The sequence below is a fragment of the Antechinus flavipes genome, chromosome 6 (genome assembly GCF_016432865.1).
Source record: "Antechinus flavipes isolate AdamAnt ecotype Samford, QLD, Australia chromosome 6, AdamAnt_v2, whole genome shotgun sequence".
Taxonomy (NCBI): domain Eukaryota; kingdom Metazoa; phylum Chordata; class Mammalia; order Dasyuromorphia; family Dasyuridae; genus Antechinus; species Antechinus flavipes.
Window position 1 is genome coordinate 207,879,750 of NC_067403.1, and position 21,682 is coordinate 207,901,431.

General features: G+C 40.7%; 1 protein-coding gene across 4 annotated transcripts in view; it reads right to left on the reverse strand.

Annotated features, from left to right (window-relative positions):
* Positions 1-21,682, reverse strand: part of PDE3B (phosphodiesterase 3B) — a 140,294-nt gene that overhangs the window by 36,726 nt on the left and 81,886 nt on the right. For all 4 annotated transcript variants that reach the window (XM_051967703.1, XM_051967705.1, XM_051967702.1 and 1 more), the window contains exons 3-8: positions 20,604-20,849; positions 13,479-13,633; positions 6,769-6,860; positions 5,085-5,286; positions 2,942-3,018; positions 415-770 (exon numbers count right to left, since the gene is read on the reverse strand). In XM_051967703.1, the coding sequence (XP_051823663.1) occupies positions 415-770; positions 2,942-3,018; positions 5,085-5,286; positions 6,769-6,860; positions 13,479-13,633; positions 20,604-20,849 (1,128 nt within the window). The remainder of the gene's footprint in view (positions 1-414; positions 771-2,941; positions 3,019-5,084; positions 5,287-6,768; positions 6,861-13,478; positions 13,634-20,603; positions 20,850-21,682) is intronic.

Below are 21,682 nucleotides of genomic sequence, written 5' to 3' on the forward strand. Positions count from 1 at the left end.
ATATAGGACTGCTTGCCATCTTGGGGGGGGTGGAGGGAGGGAGGGGAAAAAACAAAACATAAGCAAGTGCAAGGGATAATGTTGTAAAAAATTACAACATTCTGGATTCTGTCAATACAAAGTTATTATTAAATAAAATAAAATTTAAATTAAAAAAAATCTAATACCTTTCAAAAAAATAAATAAAATAAAATAAAATTTATCATACATGTCTTGAGATACCAGATGTAAACTAACATATCTGTTTTTGGGATTTTTATCTAGAAAAAAAAAGACTTTTTTTCCTATTGTGTTTTTGAGTCTTCAGAGAAAAAGTAAAACCAAAAGTGCCTAGAATAAAGGCATCATATTTTTTTGCACTGGCATACAAATTTTCCAAAAATTGAAAAGCAGTACTCTTTAAAATAGTATTACCTCTGCGTTTCCATAAGGATAATTTGAGTTTTTATTCTGCTGTATCACTGATGGCACCTGTTCTTTCTCCCCTTCCTTTTCTTTTTCTTCATCTTCCTTCAAGGCTTTCTGGTCATAGCACCTAACTGGGTCATGGATTAAGTCCTCTCCTGGTTTATCAGAGGACTTCCATTGGGCCTCTTCTGAGTCTTCTTCCCCTTTTCCTTTCTCCTTCTCCTTCTCCTCCTCCTTTTTCTTCTCTTTGCTCTCCTTTTCTTCCTTCAGTTGTCTGTCAAGTCTCTTGTCTGGTTCTTGCTCTGGCTCCTCTCTAGCTTCTGTGATTGGTTCTTGGGTAATACTGGTGTTTCCCACTTCAACTTTCAAAGAAAGAGATGAAATTAAAAGTAATACATATATTTGCTTTATCCTTTGCAGACAATTTGGTGAGAAAGAAAATTTTTCTTGTTATGTTTTGATTTGGTTATAATTGTTAGACTATATTAAGCCCGGTGTTAACAGAGTCCACTCAAAACCACTGACTGGAAGCATGGGATACTCAGTGGCACACACCTAGATCTGTTTTACCCAGTAAATGACACTAGACTTCATTCAGTCTTTTTCAAAGGAGCCCCAGGTCCCAAAGGAATCTTTTCCAAAATACCTTAATTTATTCATATAAGAATGAAGAAAAACTGCCTAGTGTGTGAAGAATGAAAAATGTTTAATCAGTTCCTAGAAATGGTAACATTAATTTTCTAAGCACAGTTCCAAGCACAAAGTTATTTAAATTTCATTTACAGAAAAATTTTAAGTTCACTCACAACAGCAACCAATTCAATGAACTAAGATGTACTTTCTTCCACCAAACTAGCTGGCTTATTCCTATGGGAAAGAGAATCTGAACTCTGATCCACTAAATGGTCCCAATAACTAATAATGACAATTCCATTAAGTGAATCACCATCTTCATACTGGAAAACATCATTTTAACATGTAAAAATAAAGTTATAAGACTATAAAAGTGGAATCAATTAATTTTCAATTATCTGATACAAAAATTATTTAGATTTGGAATGCCATGTATGTTTTTTTGTGAAAGAATAGCATTCCTAAGTGTGCCCAGTTTAGGATAAATTTTAAAATCTATGTGTAATTCCTTAGCACATACCAACTGAGAACAAGTGAAATCTATCTATATTCACACTGGGCAAGAGGCAAACTATCTGGAAATACAATTCTGGCTTGGCCAATAAAGTCTGTCAATAGTTCCTCTAACAAGTACTCTTAAAAAAATTTAAGAAATCCCCATCAGAAGTGAATATCTTTGGCAAAGAGAAGATTTAATTCAGTTCCAGTTGATCAATGATGGACAGAATCAGCTACACCCAGAGAAGGAATACTAGGAAATGAGTGTAAACTGTTTGCATTTTTGTTTTTCTTCCCGGGTTATTTTTACCCTCTGAATCCAATTCTTCCTGTGCAACAAGAGAACTGTTTCGTTCTGCACACATATATTGTATCTAGGATATACTATGACATATTTAATATGTATAGGATTTCTTGCCATCTAGGGGAGGGGGAGGAGGGAGGGAAAGGATAAATCGGAACAGAAGTGAGTGCAAGGGATAATGTTATAAAAAATTACCTATGCATATGTACTGTCAATAAAAAGTTATAATAATAAAAAAGAAATACCCATCATCATTATTATAGAAGCATAAATAGTAATTTTTCTAATCACATTACACTGTGACATAATCATTATAAATACAATTTCTGGTTTTGAAATACATACTATTTCACAGCTATAAAATATTTAAAATTTCTAAAAAATAATTTTCTTACCAAAAAAAATCCAAAACATACCTATATAAACTCTAAATACACATAAAGGCCCCAAATTCAATGTAAGTATAATTACTTCAAATATTTATTATTGCTATTGTTAATAGTCTTATCTATTATTAATAGTGTGTTATCTTGTCCACATTCTCTAGATATTTTCATTCTAAAAATCTTGTAAAATAAGATACAATTCTGTGATGCAGAAGGATAAACTAAAATACAAGGAAGTTAAATGATTTGCCTGGAACGGACCATCTAGTCAGTGACAGAACTTAATTTGGAACCATTATCTAGACTCCTCAAGCACCTACACACTGTCTTCTCCTTATCTCACTACCGAATCTAACTCTAGATGGATTCCAAGAATTAGCAATGGAAGAGACAAGGGAGAGATTCCATAGGTTTCCTTCAATCGTGGGTTCTCCCTCACCTTACATGACTTGTGTAGTTTCCTCTAACACATATAATATCCTCATTTGATTAAACATTGAGTAACAATGAAAGGGCCATGTTCCATACTAACAGGCTATGGAGCACTTTCCATTTGCTGATTGATCAAAAACAACAAAAAATATTTTAAATTCTAGGGTGATATTTATGTACTTGAAAGACATAGTAACATCATTTCTTCATTTAATTTTAGGCCAACTTAAAAAAAATACAATAAAATACTACTAAGCATATGTATTTTTTGAAATCTCACCTGGTTTTCCACCCTGGTCATCTGTATCATATTCAGATTCATGTATTGAAACATGCTTCAGTACCTCACGTCCACAACTTAAGAAATAAATTAGATAAAATATATCAAAAGGCTATTTCTCTTAATTTTTATCTAAATATTCTTTCCCACCTAAACCCAATGGAAAATTCACCTAAGATCACAACTTCCTTAAATCTAGTAGGTTTTCTTCTAGAGATCACTCTAATAATGCTCCCAGCTTCTGGGGAGCTGGCAGTGTTTTTGCATTTGATATTCATTTGATCCCAGTAACTCTAAGGGAAAAGGGGAACAAAGGAAGATAAGAATGTATATAATGTCTACAAAGTGCCAGATACTATGTTAAGTACGTTTACAAACATCATCTCATTTGATCCTCACAACAACCCTGTTATAATCCCCATTTTATAGCTGAGGAAATTGAGGCAGTCAGAGGACAACTGAATTGCCCAGGATTACGCAGCAAGTTTAATGTCTGAGAATAGATTTGAACTCAAGTCTTTCTGACTCCAGGGGCAGAACTTGATCCACTGCACCACCTAGCTGCCTCAAATTTCCTCCCGTGAAAGAGGTAATAGAAGTATTTTATAAGTAGAAGGAAACCAAGGTTCAGAGAGATTCAATTACCTTACCAATTAGCTCCCAACTCAATCTCTCTTTTACTACAATAGCAACAAACAAGTGAGTACAACTCAGGAAAACATATGACTTTTAGATAAGATTATTCTTCATCAAACTACAACTAGAGTGAAAATATCACACTAGACAAGTTGCCAATATTGAACAAAATGAGCCGGGATTTAGAGAAGACCAAACCCAACGGCCAGGCTGCTTTACAGGCCACTGTAGTCCCTCTGCCCTTTGGACCGCTACCAGGCCTCCCACATAGCCTTTTCTTCTGTTCCCCATCGTGAACCTGCTTCTGCAGCTTCAGGAGGGAAAACACAGCGGACTGAGCAGCAGAAAGGAAGAAAAGAGGGGCCCTGGGTCCAACCCAAGTTAAGGTTTGCAAGGCCTGGCCAAGCCTAAGCCAAAGGACAAAAAGGGAGGAGAGAGGCCCACTGACCGCACGCCCTCACCGTTTTAAATGGCAAATGATGAGCTCAGTCTTTTTAAAGAGAGCGGCATGGCGGGAGGAAGCCGGAGGGCCCCTGCTAGCCGAGTCCCCAGGGACACTGACAATGAACAGGAACGATCCCTTGCCCTGCCTCTCTTCCCAGGAGAGCCAGTGTGGACCAGGCATTCTAGAGCTGTAAGTCACCCCATACTTTCACTCAACAACTGCTGGTCTACTTGCTTGCTGCCTCATTCAGGGGAGCTGCAAAACTAGCAAAAAGCCCATGGAGAACGCCAACTGTTCTGCATCCTCCCTTATAGTTCCTCCAAAGGAGAGAATACAGGTTCCTTTCCTAGAAGTAGGTGCCCAGCTGAGGGAGGGGCTGGCAGGGGGTGATCTCATTGTTTCAGCAAATAAAGAGGTGGCTGAGGTCTTTGGGAGCCAAACAACACTGCAACAGCCAGGAATAACGAGGGCAGACGCCACAACCTGCCAGAGAAGGGCCAGGGACCCTGGGTTATTTTGAAAAAAAAAAAAAAGAGTTCTGAACATCTCGGATTTCCGAGGAGTCCAGCTCGCCTCTGACCACGTAGAAACCACATGCACCTGCTGAAAGAAAGGGTTTCCCAGGCCATGGGCACTGGCTGACACAAAGGAAGCCTCGGGGCCCAGGAAGCATCATACTGCTCTGAGCTAACCTAGTAGCGAGGCCGCTGAGGAACTGAGAGACCTCTCCATTCCCTATTCTAAACTTTCCTGATACCCTGCAATATCAGCATTCGGTGATTCTAGTTTTTAAATAGTTCTTTATTTCATCCCAGAGAGGTAGGGAAAATTTTCAAAGGAAAAATTTCAATTTTTATTGAAAAATGGATAAAGCTTATTTAATATGAATGAGATGATAGAATAAAAACACTACATAAACAGAAGTGTCAGACTACCCACAGGATTACAGCTATCTAGTCTATTGTGGATTTGGATGAGGGAACAGACAAATGCACGTATATACAATGACTAAAATGACATCTATGTCTGATAATAAAATAAGTAAAAGTTTACAGAGCTTACCTGGTACATATTTGGCTATCAGAAGTTCTAAATTGCCGAGGCAAATCTGTAGTACTAAGTGCAATCCCCAGAGGTTTGGGTAAAGTAACATTCGGCTTAGTAAGAAAATCAGCAGCATCAGGAAATCCTATAGGTGACCAGTTAACTAGAGAACCAGTGGACTTTGATTCGTGGCTAGGTGAACTCAGGTTGGGTGAAGCACCTAAAAGAAAATTAATCATGCAATTCTTTTCTTCGAAGAAGCTAAAGTATCTGCAATACAGACTGTTCCTGGCAGGTCAGCATTAGACACCGACATTCTTCTTGGAGCTCCCTTGAAACTCCAGCAAAACTTGTTACTCTTCCCTTTATCGATGACCACTGACAGGTCGGGAAGGAAAGGAACATTGCAGGAACACGCTTGCAGGAATGTTTCTCATTTGGTATAGTTATTTCCCAATTTCTCTAGTGCTAGAGTTTTATTCACATAGTATCAAAGCCAAATCCTATTTTTAAGACCCCATGAGCAGAGTGACAAGTCCTATGGTGATACTATTGCTGACATTATTTTTTTAAATCTCCACTCCCCAAAAATCTTCAGCACAGCATGAAGCCTCTTTATTTAATGGTCCACACCATTTTCTCATCAAGAAAAAGGATTTCTATCAGAAATAACAACTAGTGGTCTCAATATCTGTCCTAAGACTTTAGGAAGACCCTGCAAATTCAAGGCAGAGAAGGCCCAAGTCTCAAACTGCCCAAAAGGAATATCAGACTTGACTATAATTTTGTAATTTCAATTAGATATTTTAATTTTTATATAAATATGGTGGGGCCAGGAAGAGAAAAAATGACTGTTGTTTCTAGCTGTCATGTTGATCTACTGGATGATTATAAATCTGAATGATGGCCAGAGGGAGGGAAAGGGACTGCAGAACATCCTAGGCTGGTGTTTTGCATGTCTTAAAGTTTATATAAGTAACCTGCAGCATGGAATAAATAGCATAGGAAAATTCTGAGAAGAGGGATAAAATAGGAAATCTGGGAAACCTAGTTACTCTTCAATCAGGTCTTCTGAATTTAGCCTCATTATTTTAGCTTTAGCCTTCTGAATTCTCATAAGATCAAACAGGCAAACACAATCCTAACAACACATTGCCAAAAAAATATAAAAATCTGAACCAGTACAAATTTGCCATTATTTACAGTAGGACTTCCTTCTATTATCTTAGATAATGGAAAGATATTTTCCCTCTTAACAATACTACTTTTAAATATTTCAGAGAAAAATACTCTGAACCGAATGGTTTAGGTTAGAGACCAACCAGGAGAAAATAAGGTTTTTCATTCCCTCCCATACTGCTATACCTAGAACATTCTCCCCATGATTACTATTCCATGAAGTGGAACAAGAAGAGGGTGGTTATTACCTCCTGAAAACCTCCCCTCACACTTGTTCTCCTCCTGAATGCAGGATATTGCATTACTGGAACTGTAATCATGCAACTTAGCAACTAATTCCCCATGACCAAATGAAAAGCAATATAAACTGCTGAGTCACATAGATTTTTATGGCAATGTAAGTTGAATAAAAACAAGAAAAGTGGGTCTGAAACAACTCCCCCAAATGTCATGTTTTTTATCTCCCAAAAATGTCAAATATTTTTCTATCCCTGTATTTAAATCACAAAAACCAATATCTTACCAGATCTCAGAGGACTCCTATAGTCAGTCAAGGTTACTGAAGATGACCTTTGCTTTGGGAATGTAAATACATTTGAATCTGGAGATTCTAGGCTAAAAGGAGAATACAAGTTAAGCACCTGCTCAGGTAGCAATTGAACTAAATAACGCCTGAACCCCTTGATACGCTGTGATTCTATTTCTCTAATGGTACTCTGACTCCACTCACTCTGGACTTCCCTCTGATTTTTTGTGCCCAGAATTTCAGCTTTCTTAGGACCCAAAGACTTACCAAGGGAATGGATAATTAGGTAATGAAGTTAAGATAGGTAAACACAGACATCAAGAGAACCACTTCATCTTACCAAAAGATCCCCACACACTTAGACACTAACAGATGCCAAAAGAAATATATCTGTTCATAACTAAAACTAAAGTAAAAACTTATATAACTGAGGGCAGAGGGCAAGAGGATAATCTCATGATATACTCCACTTTAGGAACGTAAAATCTGTTAACCCACTGGTTAGTGACTGTCAAAAGGAATTATCACTACCTATAACTTGCACTCTGCAATATTTTCATAAATCAATAACTAGAAAACAGACTCTCCAGACAGTGAGCCAGGAAGGATCAAAACCAATGGCCTGGAATCAGAAGATCTGGATTAGAGGTCCAGCTCCGCCACTGACCAACTGTGCATCCTGAGAAGCCAAACGGTGGAGGGGGAGACCCTGGCTGCGGGGACTGCTGAGGGACCCAAGGCAAACCCTTTACTCTCTGGGACTCTGTTTCTGACATGTAAAATGAGAGAGTTGGACTACATGACGCTCCTCAAGTTCCTCTGTCTCTAAATCTATATTTATGGCTCTAGAACCTTGACCAAATTATTTTCCATCTTTGAGCTCCATTATTTCCTGAGAAAAGGAAGAGGGCAAGATAATCTCTGAGGTCCTTTCTATCCTTGACATTTTATGATTTGGTAACTGCTACCACTGTTCTTCCTTGAGGATCCTAGATTGCTTAGTCACATATAACACATGAGATGGCGCCTTAAAAAAAATTATGTCTTTTGTTTTTACATCACCTTCATTTCTAAACGTTATGCTTCCTCTTCCCCATACCATACCAAGCCTTCCCTTGTAACAAAGATGAAGAACAGTTCAGCAAAGCCTGTGATACATTTACCTCATGAGCCAGGCCATGTGACATTCCCAACATTTCCCCCACTTCTCTGACGGAGAGAAACAAGTCTATTGTCTCATCTCTTCACCAGAGCACCAGGGCCTGCCCCAGTCCTCTGTATGCTCAATTTAGCATTATAATTCCTGCTCTCTCTTAGAATTATGGCAAATACCGTGGTCTTGGTTCTGCCACTTTACTCTACATTAATGTATACATAATGTATGCATCTCTTGATGCTCTGAATTCATTGTGTTCATCATTTCTTACAACAAATATTTGCAATATTTCCAAACAATGACACTTATTTTGCCTCCAGTTCTTCTCTACCAAAGAAAAATGCTGCTGTTTTCACATATATGGAACCTTCCTTTCTCTCTTTAATGTTCTGACTCTTTGATGGTCCAACAGTGAGACCAGCCAAATTCTTACATATCCTTCCCTCTATTAAGGTGGTATAGCAAATAAAGCACTGAGTCTTCAATTAGGAAGATCTGAGTTCAAATCCAGTCTCAGACATTCACTAGGTGGGTGATACTACATAAGTCACTTAACTTCTATATGCCTCAGTTTCCTCATCTGTAAAGTGGGGATAACCATTTTACATCCCAGAGTCATTATGAGGATCAAATGAAATAATATTTGTAAAGAGATTAGCACAGTGTCTAGTATGCAGTGGGTGCTTAATAAATGTTTGTTCCCTTCTGTCCTCTTCACTTACCAAGAACAAGTAGAGATGAGGTAAAAAAAAAAAAAAAACACAATTTTCCCCCAGAAGAGAACTTCTGACTGATTCTTTTCTGGGCCAAAAACCCAATCTGAGGTCTAGGAGTCAGATCAAAGATTAGAGTTCCCTTTGTGAACTTCAAAGGAAGAATGGTTGTGGGGTAGAGAAAGGGATCTGGAAGTAGTGGAGAGGACCAGGCAGTATCCCTCCTCCTCTTCTTCTGGCTACTCTTCCTCCTCCTTCTAGTTCAGTGAGCAGGTACATGGGGTGGAGGGGGAAGGGAATGAAAGCATATCCAGTATTAGAAAAGGTGGCTACGGATGCGGGGGGGAGGAGGGGAGAGGAGCCACGTCTCTGTGATTCACAGCAGATGGACAGAGCATGAGAGACAAAGGGCTAATATGAAAGGTGATTAACAACTGATCAGGGGAGCCACATGGGACACAACAGGGAAGGTCCAGCACACAGGTGGCTGGAGGCCAATGGGGATGATAGAGAAAGGAGTGGCAGTCGTGGAAGGGAAGCTTCACCTAGACCAGCTCTGCTTCTCAATCACAGGGATCCAGAGAGGAGAAAGAGAAGATGAGCCGGATGTCAGGGCCCTCCAGCTCATAATGCACTTGACATTTCCCTCTAACTGGGACTAAGAGGCTGGGAGTAAGAGGCTCGTCCTGGTTGTGCAGGTTGAAGCTGTGGCTGTCAGCAAGGGCATTTCTGCCTCAGACCAACTCTAATGTTCATCTGATTCCTACTAGCTGAGGAAAGGTTCTGTATATCAAAGGTGAGGAAGCAAAGTAAAGTGCAAAGGAAATCCAGACTGAGAATCAAACTTGCCTCTGCTCTTGAATCTCCCACTATGTCTCCTTTGCAAAGTCCCTTCTCAGAGTCCTCATTCTCTTCTATCAAAATAAGAGGACTGGATAAAATTAATCTCTAACTAAAAGCTGCTTCTAGCTAAAAAATTATAGGATTCTCTATATTCACAATAGGGGAAAATAGATTCTTATTAATATTATGATGCTCTATATCTATTAAAAACTCTATAAATCATAGAAATAAATGGAACTTTCTTTAATATAGTAAATACTCTATTTAAATCCATGAGTAATGAACGCCTTTCCAATAAGATAAATCAAGGAAGATTATCACCATTACTATTGTTTAACAAAACTACAGAAATGGCAGAGCAATAAGACAAGAAAAAGAAACTGAGAAATGAACATAGGCAAAATAGAAACAAAATTATCAGTTGTATAGGTATTATGATGATGTGCTAGAGAAGCCTAGGGGTCAATTAAAATTAATTTCATAAAAACTTCATAGAATAATCCACATAAGTCATCAGCATCCCTATATATTACCAGCAAAATCCAGAAGGATAAATTAGAAGACAAATTCCATTCAAAATACCTACAGAAGTTATAAAATGAATATCTGGGGATACATCTACCAAGGTTCGCCCAGGGATTACATGAATTAGCTATAAAATACTCTTTGAAGAAATAAAAATAGAATTATTGGAGAAACATTAATTGTCCCCTAGGTAGGTTGAGCCAATGTAATAAAAATGAAACTAATACTTTATTTACTTATTCAGTGCTGTACTGACCAAACTATTCCAAATGATTACTTTATAGTTAGAAAAAATAACAAAATTCATAATCTGTATTACAAAGCAGTAATCAACAAAAATGATTTGGGTACTGATTTTAAAGAGAGATTGATTAGTGGAACAGATCAGATTATACAAAAACAAATTAACAAAGAAGCATAGTGTCTGATGAACACAAAAGCACCAGTTAGTGAGGGAAAGATTCAGGATTTGAATTAAGTGCAGTAATGTAATGATGTAAGACAGTAATCTGGCAGAAATCAGGTTTACAGCAACACTTCAAAACATACTTCAAGACAAACTTCACAGAGACACATGACACAGCTATAAAAAGGTATACATTGTTTAAAAAGAGAGAGGAGCAAGGAAGAAATTGCCTTTCAGATCTATGAATAGATAAGGAAAAGAATCCATCACTAAACAAATAATAGAACCACAGTTAAAATGGACAGTTTTGATTATTTAAAATTAAACACAACAATAAACAAAGCATAAACAAATCTAAATCTAACACAGCACATGCCCTCATTACCTCAAGCCTGGACTGTGGCAAGAGTTTGCTGCTTTGTCTCTTTGTCACAAGTCTCTCCCAACTTTTCTATCAAACTGACCTTCCTTAAACACAATCACGACACCACCCTTAAGCCCACCGTTTCTCTATTATTTTCAGGTGCAAATTAGAACCTTGCTCCCCTTGCTCCCCTTCCAGTTTTCTGATACCTTGCTCTGCAATTCAGCGCCACCAGCCTTCTTGCTGTCTCATATGACACGTCCAGATCCCAAGCATTTTCCCTGGCTGGCTGGCCCCCACACCTCGAATGCTCTCCCTCCTCATCTCTAATTCCTGGATTCCTTGCCAAAAGTCTCTGCTAAAGTCCTACCTTCTTGAACAACTTCCCAGTCTTCACGAGTCCTAGTGACTTCCTGCCAAAATCATCTACAATCTATCCCTGTGTTTTGTGTGTGTGTGTGTGTGTGTGTGTGTGTGTGTGTGCGCGCTTTGTTTGTACATAATTATCTGCATGATATCTCTCCCATTAGTAGAGATTTTTTTTGGCCTTCCTCAGTATTTAGCACTGTGTCTAGCACACAGATTAGATACCTAATAATGCAAGGTGACTGACTAATATGATAAAAATTAACTGGAAAACATCTTTGCAGTAAGTTGCTCTGATAAAGGTATCATTCCTAACTAAAATGGGTATCCCAAAAGCCTTACTGTGGTTTTAAGCTAAGACTTTGGGGACATCCTATATAAAGAAAGGATTCAAACTTAGAAGAATAAGACCCTGATAAATGGTTCGAGATTAGTAATTTACAAAGGAAGAAATACAAACCATCAACAGGCTATGAAGAAATGCTCTAAATGATTCAAATTAGCTGAGTCTGCATTAACCTAACAATAACTAGAAAAATACAAATTAAAGCAACTTTGAGATTCAACATTACATGTACAGACTGACGATGATGACAAAAGAAATGACAAATGTTGAAGGGGCTATAGAAAAATAGGCACAGGTAATGGAGCTAAAAAAAAATTAGGAACTTATGCTCAGAAAGTTCTCAGACTGTGAATACTCTTTGACTCATCCATCCCATGACTAGGCCTACCCTCCAATAAAAAAGAGAGAGGAAAAGGGTCCATACCTGCACAAATATTAAAAGCAGCTCTTTCAGTGGTAGTCAACAACTAGAACTCCTATTGGAGAATGGCTAAACGAATTGAATTCAAAATATAAATGGAATAATACTGTGCCATAAAAAAATGATGAAATGGACATTTCAAAGGAAACTGAAACAATCTCTAAGAACTAATACAAAAGAAGGAAGAATTAGAACAACAATAACATTATAGGAAAAATAACTTTAAAGACTTGAAATTCTGATCAACACAGTGATAAACCATGAGACCAGAAGAATGAATATGAAACATACAACACCTCCTGAAACAGAGATAATGAACTTAAAATGCAGAAAGAGACATAAAAGGCTAATGTGGGAATTTGTTTTTGCCAAACTATGCTAATATGTACTGAGGTCTTTATTGGGGAGAGGGTTCTTTTTCCATTGCTAAATGGGAATCATTTTTAAGTTTGCCCATTTTTTTAAAAAAAGAGTTAAAATTTCTAAAGTGTTGCTTAGACTGTCTCCACCAACATTCCCTTGCTCTCATAGACCGAAATGCCTCCATGTCACTGTACCTCCAGCCATTCCCTCCAGCACTCACTTTGCCTCGCCTTAGTCCCCACCCCCACTCTCCGCAGTCCTAGAGGGGAATGCTCCCCGCTGCAACTTTCAGACTGGCTCTCCCCACTAACAATCAGCTCACTCATTTACATTTCCCACAGTGGGACCACAGTGTCTGGTGGGCCTCCCGGCCTTCTGCATCTGGGTTGGGGCATCCCCTCCAGCTCCCGCCCTTGGGAGGGGGGGTTTCCTAACATCTCCAGCCTCCCTATCCCTCCCCTCCCCAAGTCTCCCACCACAGTGCTGCTCACTCCTGGCCTGACCTCAGGCCTGCCCCCACAGTCTGCAGGGGAGAGGAAGGAGACCCTTTTGGGAAGGAGCTGCTGGAGGGGGAAGGGAGAGCGGGGACCAGGACTGGGGAACACATCAGAGCCAGGGAAGGGAGAGAGGCTACGGGCGTAAGGAGGCCTGAGGGCCCAAGGGAGGGATCTGGGAGGTGACAAGTCCTGCCACCACGGCCCTCTGTGGGTTCACAGGCAGCAGACAGCCTGGGCTCAGACAAACCACAAGCTTTCTTGGAGAGCCGTCCCAACAAGGCCGGGAGCTGCTTAGTCCCTGTCTCTGCTTCGTGTCATGCTAACTCCATGAGCCAGAGTCAGTCACTCCCGACTCTCCATGTTGCCCAACAGGGACAGATCTACCCTCGGGGAGGGAGTTTCTTCACCAGGGCTTCCCATGCCAATGAACTCAAAGGGCTTGATGGAAGGAAGGAGAGAAGCAGCAGGAAAGACTCCATTACCACAGCAACTGAAGAGGGTCCCGACCCTTGGGCTGTCCAAACCAAGGTGGCTTGGGCCGGGAGACTCTGGCCAGCAGAGGGCTTTCTAGAAGTGACCCTCCACTGTCATATGGGGACACTGAGGCCCAGAGAGTGCAGCCCCTGCTGATGACGGAAGAGCAGGCCTGGAAAGGTCCTCTGGCAGGCAGGCCAGAAGCGGGGGAAGGGGACCAGGACGCATTTTACCTTGGAGTACTCGGCTGTCGGAGAGTGAGCGTGCGCCTTCTGGTACTGTACTCCCATCGGGAAGGAGACGGCTCAGGGGGCGGCAGAGGGAGTCCGGAGGGTCTTGAGTTTCTCCTTAGCTGTGGTAGCAGCAAACTATTTCTATGACTTGGAGTCTGTAAAGTAATTAAACAACATTTAAAATGATCACATTCATTACATGTGTGTTGGTGCATCCATATATCTAACATTTCAATAAGTCACAGAGAAATTAAAGTCATTCTTTTCCTGAGAACTGAGTTAATTATCCTCACAAATTTCACATTTTAGCCTGTTCCATCCCATGTTACAATGGCTAACTGTTATTTCCCACCTCTGCTGCCAGGTGGAAGAGACCTCTTCCTCCTCTAAACTTCACAGCACGTTTCCCCCTTCACCTGAAGCTTATACTGTGATGCATTTGTGGACCCAATCTCTCCTAACCACGTGCTCTCTGAGGCAAAGACTAAAACAGGTTATTCGTGGCTCCACAGCACAGTTTAAACCCTAAAAATAATAGGTACTGACCAAGGAGGTGCTGAATGAATGGGAATGATCAACAGAATGTCCCTGGGACCCCAAGGCTTACAAGTTCCTTATGAATCATCCAAAGTTATTATTTTATACAGTCTCTGAAGATGGCTCCTCCCACACAGCAGCCATGTATCTCAGTGAACCACAACACTGAACCAGGAGAGTCTACTCTCCCACTAATAGCTAAGAGTTTGTTTTCTTAGCAGTGACAGAGAACTTATGTGGTTTTCTGAGAACTTATTTCCTTTGGATGCTTGTTTGTGCTTCACTTCACAATTAAAATCTTCAAAATAACTCAGAGCATTCCAGAAGGCAAAACCTATGAATTCTTAAAAACTCTAAAGTCTCTTTTTATATAATAGGTTGCTACTATGGCACAGACGAGAAAAATAATGAAACTCTACAGAAACCTGTCAAGTAATTTTTTTTCTAAATTGGTTTTCAGTTAACATTAGACTTAGCAACCCTAAGGCACCCAATATTATTAGACTGCTGTTTTCAATAGCTGGGGAATATCATGAAATCAATAAAAATGGAAGACAGAGTTCCATAATCTTCTCTAAGCTTATCAACACTACTTGGACACATTTACAATCAAATTCTTCTTTCAGTCTCTCCAGATTGTCTCTGATGGTACGGTCATCTTATCTTGTCCAGTCCTCTGGACAGATAGCTAAGAAGTTATTATATACTATTAACATAGAAGGGTATGCAATATTCTCTTTTCCAAAGCAGATCTCATAGAGATTATTTTCTATTCTGCTGCTCATTATGTGTTCCTTCAGTGAACTCTCCCTTGTTTTCTCACAAACTTTAAAAAACAAAACAGTTGAGAGGAAGCATGGCGTAGCAAAAAGGGAACTGGGCTCTTCCACTAACTCAGCTCCAAATATAATCTTGACTAATTTTTTATCCTCATCAAGTGTGAGTTTCTTTGTCGGCAAAAAGAGATTGAACCAGACAATTTTTAAGGCTTCTTCCTATTCAAACAGTCTCAAATGCCTAATGATATAACTGAATAATGTCTAGAACTGGAGTGACATTCAAGTATCAGCTCTTGATAGCTTAATCTAATTGCTGAAATACCTATAAGGGTTATAGGACATTTTCAAACCTTAGCCCATAGCAACGAATAGTGCAACACAGAACACACTTTTGGATGATCAAGTGTCTTATGGTACATAAGAGTCATTATTCTACGTGTCATTTTCCACTAAAGAAAATGCAGAATAGTTGAGCTGAAGATAAACTGCCTCTAGCACATATCTTGAAAGATGTATTTTAAAAAGAGGCAAAACAGAGTTCCTCCCTCCAAAGGAACTTACAATTTAATGGGGGAAGACATCAAAGCATTATGTATAAACATAAGCTTGTCTCACTGTTCCTGATCCCATCTAGAGTTTTCTTGGCAGAGATGCTGGAGTAATTAGCCATTTCCTTCTCCAGATCGTTTTACAGACAAAGAAACTGAGGCAGACAGGGTGAAGTGACTTGTCCAGGGTCACACAGCTACTAAATGTCTAAGGCTGGGAGCAACTAGATGGCAGTGGATAGAGCATTGGCCCTGGAGTCAGGAGGCCCTGAGTTCAAATCTGAACCTCAGACACTTAACACTTCCTGGCTGTGTGACCCTGGGCAAGTCACTTAACCCCAATTGCCTTAAAAACAAACACAAAGTCAAATATAACTGAAGTTATAGTCTTCCTGAGTCCAGGCCTGGTGCTCTATGCACAGGAAATAAATAAAAGAAGGAAAGCACTAGCACTAAGAGGAACTGAGAAATGGCTTCTTAAAGAAAATGGGATTTTAGTTGGGACTTAAAGGGAGCCCAGGAAGCCAAAGCATAGAAAGCAGAAGGGAATGCTTGTGGCCCAGCCCGCAGGCCCATGTGGCTGGGAACAGAGTGCGAGAAGAAAGAAAAGGTAGGAGGGAGGGCCAGCCCAGGAACACAAAACAAGGACTTTGTTCTGGATCCTGGAAGCAGCAGAGAACCCAGGGAAGTTTACCGAGGAGAGGCCGGGTGATGTTCAGACCTGCCCTTAGCCACTGAATGGAGGGTGGATGGGAGTGGGGGCAGCCTGGGGGCAGAGCCAGCAGGAGCCATTGTAGTGATGAGGTCACAAAGGGCTGACCTGGAGGAAGGCAGCATCGAAGAAGAGAAGGAGCCATCAGGGAGACTCACAGGGAAGGCAACAGGCCTGGTAACAGTCTCTGGAGGGAGGATGAGGAAGGTGGAGAATAGAAGATGACTCACAGACTGCAGGCCTCAGGGCCTGGGAGGATGCTACCGTCTTCTACAGCAGATCCACAGAGAGAAAGGGAAGAAAGAAGTGCTCGGACCGTGGCATAGTTACTTCTTTGGAAACAAATGCAATCAATCTATCACCAAGTATTTATTAAACACCTATTGTGTCCCAAGCACTATCTTGACAGGAGGGACTCCAGAGACCATCAAGCGCTCTCCAGGAGCAGCTGGGTGGCCCCGTGAACAGAGTCAGCACTTGATTCAGACGAGCTGTGTCACCCTGGGTTAGTAAATTGCCTCAGTTTGTCTGCCTCGATTTCCTCATCTGTAAAATAGGTTTACTAAGAGCTAGCCCTCCAAGGCTGTTGTGAATGAAATGCTATTTATATACCTTTTAGCAAACCTTAAAGCACCATAGAAGCGCCAGCTGTGGTGATGGCTATTATTATCCCAGGGAGGAACATAATCTGTGCTCATATAAGTATAAACAGATAAACATCAGCTGGTTTGGGGGAAAGGGATCAAGAAAGGCCTCAGAAGGTACTTGAGATGGGTTTTAAAGGAAACCCAGTATTTATTCTACGAGGCAGAAGTGGAAGGGCATTTCACGCAGGCTGTGTCACAGGCTTGCAAGGTCACATGTGAGGCAAGGAAGAAGGCCATCTTGGTCAGACCCCAGTGCGTGTGAATACATCCTGTGCCTGAAAAGACAGTTTGGAGCCTGACTGTAAAAGGCTTTAAATACTAAATAGGGAAAATTGCATCTTATCCTGGAGTCTGTGCGTGACCCAATAACTACTTCATGTGAAAGGGATGGCTCAGCATTGCCAAGAACAGCATTGATAACCATTCATAACTAAGTCTAGCCTCTTCTGTTAACTGCAGAGAGTGCATTGATAAAAGGCAATTCAGCACCAGCCTCCAGCCATTACTGGTGAGTAATCAGGAATCCCACCCCAAGAAGCGTCTCAGAGGTCACCAGCTCCCACAAGCTCTTTTCTTGATTCTGACATGACCCAAAAAGACCCTTTTTATCACAGCACAGGTCACGTCAAAAAGATCCACAGCAGCCGAAGAGCCCTCCATCTAGTCTTTGGACGCTGTTATTGTTAATACATTAGGAGACCCCCTGTTTTCCAGAGCTAAGGCCCCGTGAGCAAGCTGTGTCCTGAGTTTGGCATAAGGACAATCCTTTGCGCTCACCCTCTGGCAAAATCAGCACCAGACAAGCTCAGACAAGTTTTGGTCACGAAGTCCTGCCCTGAATTAAGCTTGTGCCACTGTCAGAGCTACAACTCAGCACACAGCCACTGGTCTAATTCTGAGATCTTCCCCCCAGCCTCAGGCCCCCACTAGGCCTCGGGCCCTGGCACACGTGCTTATCTGCCCTTGCCCACAGGCCATTTCCCTCACTTTGAAATTACACTTCTGCTCCTTTCTGACTCTCCCACCTCCAGCCTGCTCCACTGCCAGTGGGCATTATCCAAGAGAAAACAGACCAATGCCAAATCACTGAAGTCACAGAAAGAGACCCATCACCCATTTCTGTCTCCCATCCCAGAAGACTAAAACTAGCCATCATTTTCCTGATTGTATGACAAGGAATTTTGCCATCATGTTCTTAGTATGATGAAGTTGTCCATATAGGAATGATAGGGAGGGGAGGGAATTGTGTTCCCTTTAGCACTCTGAAATTGTGTCTCTTTTTGATCTGTAAAAGAAGAAAGATTCCTGGCCTCCCAGACTCCAAAAGTCTAGAAGTCTGGCCTTTTCTAAGGCAAATCATCCTCCTCATCATTGATCTTTTGGATAGTGGGATTCCCCACTCAAATTCTGGGGAAAAGCCTTCAAAATGATTTTCATTCAATTGGAGATCTGGGCCTGATATTGATAAGTATCTATGCCTGGGGGTGGGGGGCCACTGGATTTCTTTTCAACCTGAAACCTGAGCCTCAATTTTATAAAGACAATTTAAAAACCCATATTTTTGCCTCAGTCTGGAGTAGGGCATAGCTGCCTCCCAGGACTCCTGTCTGCCGTGAAGAGATCTTTTTCTCGGTGCCAATAAACTTCCTTTTGCCATTAATATTTCGGGTTTATGAATTCTTTCATGAAGGACCTGAGCCTCTGACCAAAAGGAGATTCCCACAACTCTCTGTACTGCCACTAGAACAGCATCAGGAAGATCATTATCTGTCTGATAAAATATGGGGAAACATAGAAACTCGACTTCCACTACTGCTGGACTCTTTATCCCAATGGAGCTCCACAGATCATTAGTTCTTCTTTGAGCTGGCCCCTGTGATCACCATCCAGGGAAGGAAACCACCCCCTTCCAACTCACCACCATCAATACCAAAGGCCAACCAAGCCAGAAGCTAAAGCAGCAAGGTTCTCTGAGAGAGGGAGAACAGTGCGAGCCGAGCACCTCCAACCTTCCTACAGACAGACAAGGACCCCGTGCACAAGGTCTCTGGCCCCCGGCCCTGCTTCCACTCCAGTTCCACAGCCATCTTCCAAGGGAGCAACCCTAACTCCTGGCAGACGCCTTGGCAGATGCTTCAGGCACAGCTACTAAAGAACAAAGTCCTCCATGCCCAAATCTTCAGCAAATTAAATGGCACCGGACACTCACAATGCATGGCTGTGTACGTCACTGATGCACTCCCAGAGTCCTTCTATCTACCTGCCCCTGAAACGGTCTCTATGTTGTTTCCTTTTAATCACGTGGGAGCTGCTGGAGAGCAAGAACTGCCCAGCTCTGCCGCCTGGAGTCCTGCCCACAGGCAGGGCACTACCAATGGGTTTTCAGCCCTCATCTTGAACCCTGTGTCTCTTCCTCACCAGTCAGGATCTGGGAGAAGCCTAGATCAGTCTTCCTCTGACCACCAGAGAGCTGCCCTTAGCAGGTGGAGGAGAAAGAGCAGCGGGCGCTGGGGGTCAAGTCCCAACAAGGACCAGCACCAGGCGGGCAGGGGTCCTATGCAGACAATGGTGGGTGGGGGAGGCGATCCCACAAGTCTCTTCTCACTACAATCCTATCTAGGGTCCCCTATAAACTAGGTTTGGAACATGGCATCTCTAAACATCATCTCCCAGGTCCAATTCTCTGCTGCCACGGACCCAGTGAGGCAGCACAACGGGGTGGACAGGGCTGCCTCCGAACCACAAAGACTTAGCTCTCGACTCCAACACCTCCTGGCTGTGGGGTCCTGCTCCCCCGCCTGCTGTGTGCTTCTCAAACTCCCGGCCCCCTCCTGAGAAGTTGCCCCTGCACTGGTAGAGTCTCTAGAAGACTGAAATCACAAGTCCAGTCCCCATCCCTTTACAGGCAGGGCACCGCGCTATTTTAGATGCTGGGGACATAAAAATGAAAAATGACACAGAGACGAGACGTGAGCAAAATAACTAGAATAAACCTCGTCTCCTGTTACAACAGGAGAGACGAAAAATCAATGGAGCAGATGTGTGTATGCATATATGCATAAATGCAAATACATATATATTAAACCTCCAGTCAAGGCACTAATTAATCTTACTTAAAAACAACTTACAAAGAATTGAGTTACTGGAAGAGAAAAATGCTTTCTACATATAATGATGAAAAAACCAAGATGACAGGAACACAGATTCTAACCCAGAAGGGACCTTAGAGATCAAGAAAACCAAGTGAGGAAACTAAGGCACAAAGAGTTTAAATAGCTTGTTCAATCACGCTTAAGTGTCTAAGGCAGGATTTGAACCCACATTCCCCTGACTCCAAGTCCTGCACTCTCTTTACTACATCATGCTGCATCTTCAGGACAAAATCTAAGTCATAGTAACTGCTAATGAGAATAACCAGGAGAAAACTGAGTCCAAAGGACAATAAGTTGAAAAAAAACACTTGGCAGATTATTTTTTATAAAATTCAGAAAAATCATTCCCTTTAGATTTCCCAAATGAACACATACACAGACACAGACACAGACACAGACACACACACACACACACACACACACACCCCTAAAAAGAAGCACTAAAAACTTTAATTGGTACAGGACCAACCTTGGAACTACACAAACCATAAATGCCAAGCTTAATATCACTAGATCAAAAGTATATTTAATTCTACCATCAGGCAAAAAAGAAGTTATCAAATATGACATAAGAAAAATGCAGATCATAACTATCTCTGGAAAAATCAAAAAGATTCAATTTAATATATAATCCTAAAAATCTTTGCAAAATTATTCTATTTTGTACAAAAATTTTAATGGTGATTCTTATCTGAAAATCTCATTAAGACTTTATTGAAGGCTGTGTGATTTATTCCCCAGTTCTCTAACCTTGTAAGTTTTTGTGTCTTTTTCATCTGGGTCCTCTATTTCACTGCAAGGGTTAAACCCAGAAAACAGTGGGAATGAGTTGACATTAGGCCTACATGATTTGGAGAAAGCACCCATCAAACTATCCATGCTTCGAAGAGAAGTGATCACATGTGGGGGGAGGGCTGGATCCAGCAACAGTTCTGTCACCATTTGACGAGCCTCATTTAGCATGGAGACATCAACATCAGTTCCTCGTGATGCATTCTAAAAAAAGAGAAAAATACTTAAAATTATATTAATTCTTTAATTTTATTACACAAAAAATACCAAAGTAATAATTTTTTCTATGATTATAATATTAACATATTGTATTTTATTCCATAGATTATAAAGTAAAATCTTTTTTAAGTTAGATCATATCAAATGCATATTTTCTATAAATTTGATACAGTATGCATTATTCTGATTGAGTGGAAAGACCGGGGGGAAATGCCATAACTTGAGATTTCATCTATATAATTCTAAAAGATAATTTAAAATTTGATCTTAAACCAAAGCATAAATCTTATCTATGAGATGTCTGAAAAATGACTGATTATACGTCTAGATCAAGAATTTAAAAGATTCCAAAGTAGTTCAATTCCATTTGTGGATTAATCTAGCTAAAGATTAGTTACTCTAAGAGTAGCTAACTAAGTACTACTAACAAAGTTTTTTACTTCCCATTTGATAATTTATGATGAGTATGAATTAAGATTTCTGAATTTTAAATTCAGAATTCACAATAACCAGGCATAAAAGTGGTAAGGTTTTACTCTTCACCAGTTAATACTGAATTAATAGAAAATGGAAAAGAGACAAGCTATAAGACTATCATTCCTCCAAATGAAAATCTGAGGAAATGAGTGTTTGGCCTCGAAGTCTAGCAGTCTGTTTTAATAATTCCACAAAATGATTCTGAAAGATGCATCCATTTATCTTAAGAAAACTGAGTTTTGCAGAAAAAAACTTAAATACAGAGTGTTTACAATTCAAAACTCTTTACATGGTTTCAATAAAGTCAAGGCCAATAAAAAAGAAGCAGTCTGCAACATAGA